Source organism: Solanum stenotomum, chromosome 9, assembly GCF_019186545.1.
Source record: "Solanum stenotomum isolate F172 chromosome 9, ASM1918654v1, whole genome shotgun sequence".
Taxonomy (NCBI): domain Eukaryota; kingdom Viridiplantae; phylum Streptophyta; class Magnoliopsida; order Solanales; family Solanaceae; genus Solanum; species Solanum stenotomum.
Genome location: NC_064290.1, coordinates 33,326,736 through 33,330,886, shown reverse-complemented (window position 1 = coordinate 33,330,886; position 4,151 = coordinate 33,326,736). Strand labels below are relative to the sequence as shown.

The following is a 4,151-nucleotide window of genomic DNA, read 5'->3' as shown; positions in this document are numbered from 1 at the left end:
AATTATTATTTGTACCAATCCCTGTAGAAATGATCTTTACACTATACTATATTTGGCTAGCGAAGCATTAAACTTATAGTGTGTTTGTGCTCGTCAAATTTTGGCGCCGCTGCCGGGGATTAGCAACAAGTAGTTTTCATAGAGTTTTGTGTATTAATTCAGGTTTATTTTATTTGTTAGTTTAGTTAATATCTCAAGTTCATATTATTGCAGGCAATAGGGATTAACCACAACTTTGGTGTATGACACGATCTTCCTCAAAAGAAGTTATCGAATGCAATCCAGAGTTGGAAAAAACTTTACGCTTGCTTAAGAAGGAACTTGCAGAAAGGGTTTCACAGCAGCCTCAAGGGTTTAATACAGTGGGTGATATAAATGCTGGTAATAGAGGTTTGAATGACCCAGTCAATCCGGATACCCTGAATCACGGACTTGGGATTGAAGATGAGGCTGAAAATCCTGGGGTTGTTAACCGAAGAATCCACCGCCTTCCTGTTGAAGTGGAAGATCAAATGGATCAAAATAATGGAAGGGCGGGGAGATTGCTAGGAGACTATGCTAAGACAAATTACAATGGGATGCGGTCTAGTGTAAGATGTCCTCCGGTTGCTGCAAACAACTTTGAAATCAAGCAGTGTTCTCCAAGCAATACAAAATAACTGTGTTTTTTCAGAGGGAAGCAGAATGAGGATCCAACCAGTCATCTGATGGATTTCGATGAAATCATGAACACTTTTCACTACAATGGAGCTTCAGATGATGTTATATACTTAAGGGCATTTCCTTTCTATTTGAAGGATGATACTAAGATCTGGCTACGAAGTTTACCTGCAAGATCAATCTGCACTTGGAATGAAATGACGACAAAGTTTCTTGATAAGTATTTCTCACCAGAAAAACAAGTAGAATGAGGAAGGAGATCAGCAATTTCAGTCAACTAGAGTTAGAAACAGTGTTTGAAGCATGGGAAAGATTTAAAGAATTGTTGAGGAAGTGTCCACATAACGGAATAGAGCCATGGTTGCAGTTGACAAATTTCTGGGAAGAGTTATCGCCTGCGTCAAGGAGGATTTTAAATAATGCAGTGGGAGGACCAATCATGAAGAAGACAACTGAAGAAGCAATTGAAATTCTTGATGAACTTGCAGAGGATGCTAATCAGTGGGTTGTAGAAAATTCTGAAAGAAAGAAGAGTGCAGGGGTGCATCAAGTTGATACTTACACTACCTTTCAAGCACAAATTGCATCGATTGCAAAGGATGTGAAGCAGCTGATTCTTGCGCAGGCTCAAATGACACAATCAATAATCTGTGATTTTTGTGTAGGAGGACATCCTACTCATGAATGTCAACAAGTTCCACTTGCGGAAGAACAGGTTAATGTTGTTGGAAACTATAATAGAGGGAACAATTTCAATGCAATGGGGCAAAAACATCCTGGATTCTCGTGGAGTGCACCGAATGGTAGTTTGAATGCTTGGCAACAGAACAATGCGGGAGGACAGGGACAAGCACCCTAGGGGTATCAGAATTATCAGCGACAACAATATCAACCTCAGCAGGGACAACAAGGAAACCAATCCAATTTGGAGGAGATGTTTAAAAGTTTCATCACCAAGGTAGATGAGAAGTTTGAAAATCAGAGTGCTTCTATTCGCAATTTGGAGAAGCAAGTGGGACAGATTGCAAATCAAATTTCTGAAAGAACTCCAGGAACTCTACCAAGTGACACAGTGAGGAATCCAAAATATTTGAAGGCTGTAACATTGCGTTCTGGGAAGATGTTGAGTGAAAATTGTCAGAGTCCAAAAGAGAAGTCAAGGGAAAGCCAAGTGGAGACAAAAGAATCTCATGAAATCATGAAGGGTAAGGACAAGTCGGAAGTTGATAGGGATATAAAACATATGTCTCCATTGCCTTTTTCTCAAAAGATGAAACAAGAAAAGCTTGATAAATGTTTTGGAAAGTTCCTTGAGATGCTAAAACAGCTATATGTGAATATACCATTTACAGGGGTTGTCACGCAAATGTCTGCATATGCAAAGTTCCTAAAGGAAATTCTATCTAGCAAGAGAAAATTGGAGAAAACATCAGTAGTCAAGCTTAATGCTCGTTGTAGTGTCATCCTTCAAAATAAACTACCTCAGAAATGTGGTGATCCGGGTAGTTTCACTATTCGTTGTGCTATAGGAAATGTTAGATTTGAGAAGTCATTAAGCGACTCAGGAGCCTCTATAAACCTCATGCCGCTGTCAATTTTCAAGAAATTGGAAGGAGAACTTGGAATAATTAAGTCCATCCCTGTTTCCTTACAATTGGCAGATCAATCTACAATCATTCATGAAGGAATAATTGAAGATGTTTTAGTTAGAGTGGACAAGTTTGTGTTACTAGTGGATTTCATAGTGGTGGACATGGAAGAAAATAAGGAGGTTCCATTAATTCTTGGGAGGCCATTTCTTGCTACTGGTAGAGCAATACTTGATGTATATGAAGGACAATTGATGCTCAGAGTTGGAGAAGAAAAAGTAGTTTTCAATATGAAAAAGATGATGAAATTTCCTCAAGAGGAGGAAAATTTCTATTCCTGTTTCAAAGTAGATATTTTGACTGATCTGGCTGAAGAATATAAGAATGAAAACCTTATGGAGGAGTCATTGGAGAGATGCATCACTGAATCGAATAATGAAGAAGCAAGGGTACGAACATCCTATCCAAAAAACTGAAAATGAACTTTTGAGAGAAAAGCAAACATCTACTCCAAAGCTCAAAGTGTTTCCCACTCACTTGAAGTATGTATTTCTTGAACTTGACAGTTTTCCAGTAATTGTTTCAATTTATCTTACAGAAGAACAGGAAAGGAAGCTGATATATATGTTGAGAAGATACAAGAAGGCTATCGAGTGGTCTATTGCAGATATCCCAGCATTATGTATGCACAAAATCCTGTTGGAGGAAAATAGCTAGCCGATGGTACAACCACAATGCAAGCTGAATGAGAAAATGGAAGAAATAGTAAAGAAAGAAGTTCTTAAACTTCTAGATGGGGGAATCATATTCCCAATTTCTGATAGCTCTTGGATCAGCCCAATTCATATGGTACCAAAGAATGGAGGAATTACTGTAGTGAAGAATGATGATAATGAATTGATCCCAACCAGAACTGTTACTGGGTGGAGAATGTGTGTAGACTATAGAAGGCTGAATAATGCAACTAGGAAAGACCATTTCTCACTTCCTTTCATTGATCAAATGTTGGAGAAGGTAGCTAGCCAAGGATTTTATTATTTTCTTGATGGGTACTCTGGCTACAATCAAATACCCATTGCACCTGAAGATATGGAAAAGACCACTTTTACATGCCCGTCAGGAATATTTGCATATAGAAGAATGCCTTTTGGTTTGTCCAATGCACCATCAACATTCCAGAGGTGCATGATGTCTATATTCGCTTAATTGAATGGGAAATGCTTAGAGGTCTTTATGGATGATTTCACCTTGTTTGGTGAAGATTTTGACAATTGCCTAATGAATATTGAAGTTGTTTTAAAGCATTGTGAAGAAACTCACTTGGTTCTAAATTAGAAAAAATGTCACTTCATGGTTAGAGAAGGAATAGTGTTGGGTCACAAGGTTTCGGCTGATGGCATAGAAGTAGACAAAGCCAAGGTGGAGATCATTTCTAAACTAGCACCACCAACATCTGTGAAGAGCATACGAAGTTTTCTGGGACATGCAGGATTCTATAGGAGATTTAGTCAAAACTTCTCTAGTACATCTGAGCCCTTAACTACCTTGCTCACAAAAGATACTAAGTGTTTGTTCACATCTGATTGTCTAAGGGCATTTAACCTAGTAAAGGAGAAGCTCACGAGTGCCCCTATAATGGTTACTCCTGATTGGATTCAGCCATTTGAGCTTATGTGTGATGCTAGTGATTTTGTTGTGGGTGCAGTGTTGGGACAAAAGAGAGACAAATTGTTTAGACCAATTTATATGCCAGTCAAACTCTAAATAGTGCACAGGTGAACTATGCAACCACTGAGAAGAAACTGTTTGCAGTGGTTTTTGCTTTCAACAAATTCAGATCATACCTGATAGGAAGTAAGGTGATCGTTCACACTGATCACTCAGCTTTAAAATACTTGTTGA

The 4,151-nt window shown here is 38.5% G+C and overlaps 1 protein-coding gene across 1 annotated transcript; it reads left to right on the top strand.

Annotated features, from left to right (window-relative positions):
- The first annotated feature begins 1,594 nt into the window (after positions 1 to 1,594).
- Positions 1,595 to 2,962, top strand: LOC125877468 (uncharacterized). The gene is made up of 2 exons (XM_049558755.1): positions 1,595 to 2,698; positions 2,816 to 2,962. Exons 1-2 carry the CDS (start codon positions 1,595 to 1,597, stop codon positions 2,960 to 2,962), a joined length of 1,251 nt encoding a protein of 416 aa, XP_049414712.1.
- The last annotated feature ends 1,189 nt before the right edge of the window (positions 2,963 to 4,151 follow it).

Excerpts from the sequence above, each read along its gene's own strand:
- LOC125877468 (XM_049558755.1), top strand. The coding sequence starts at position 1,595 with ATGTTTAAAAGTTTCATCACCAAGGTAGATGAGAAGTTTGAAAATCAG. Across the intron at positions 2,699-2,815 it reads CGAATAATGAAGAAGCAAGG|TTTTCCAGTAATTGTTTCAA; the intron begins GTACGAACATCC and ends TGAACTTGACAG.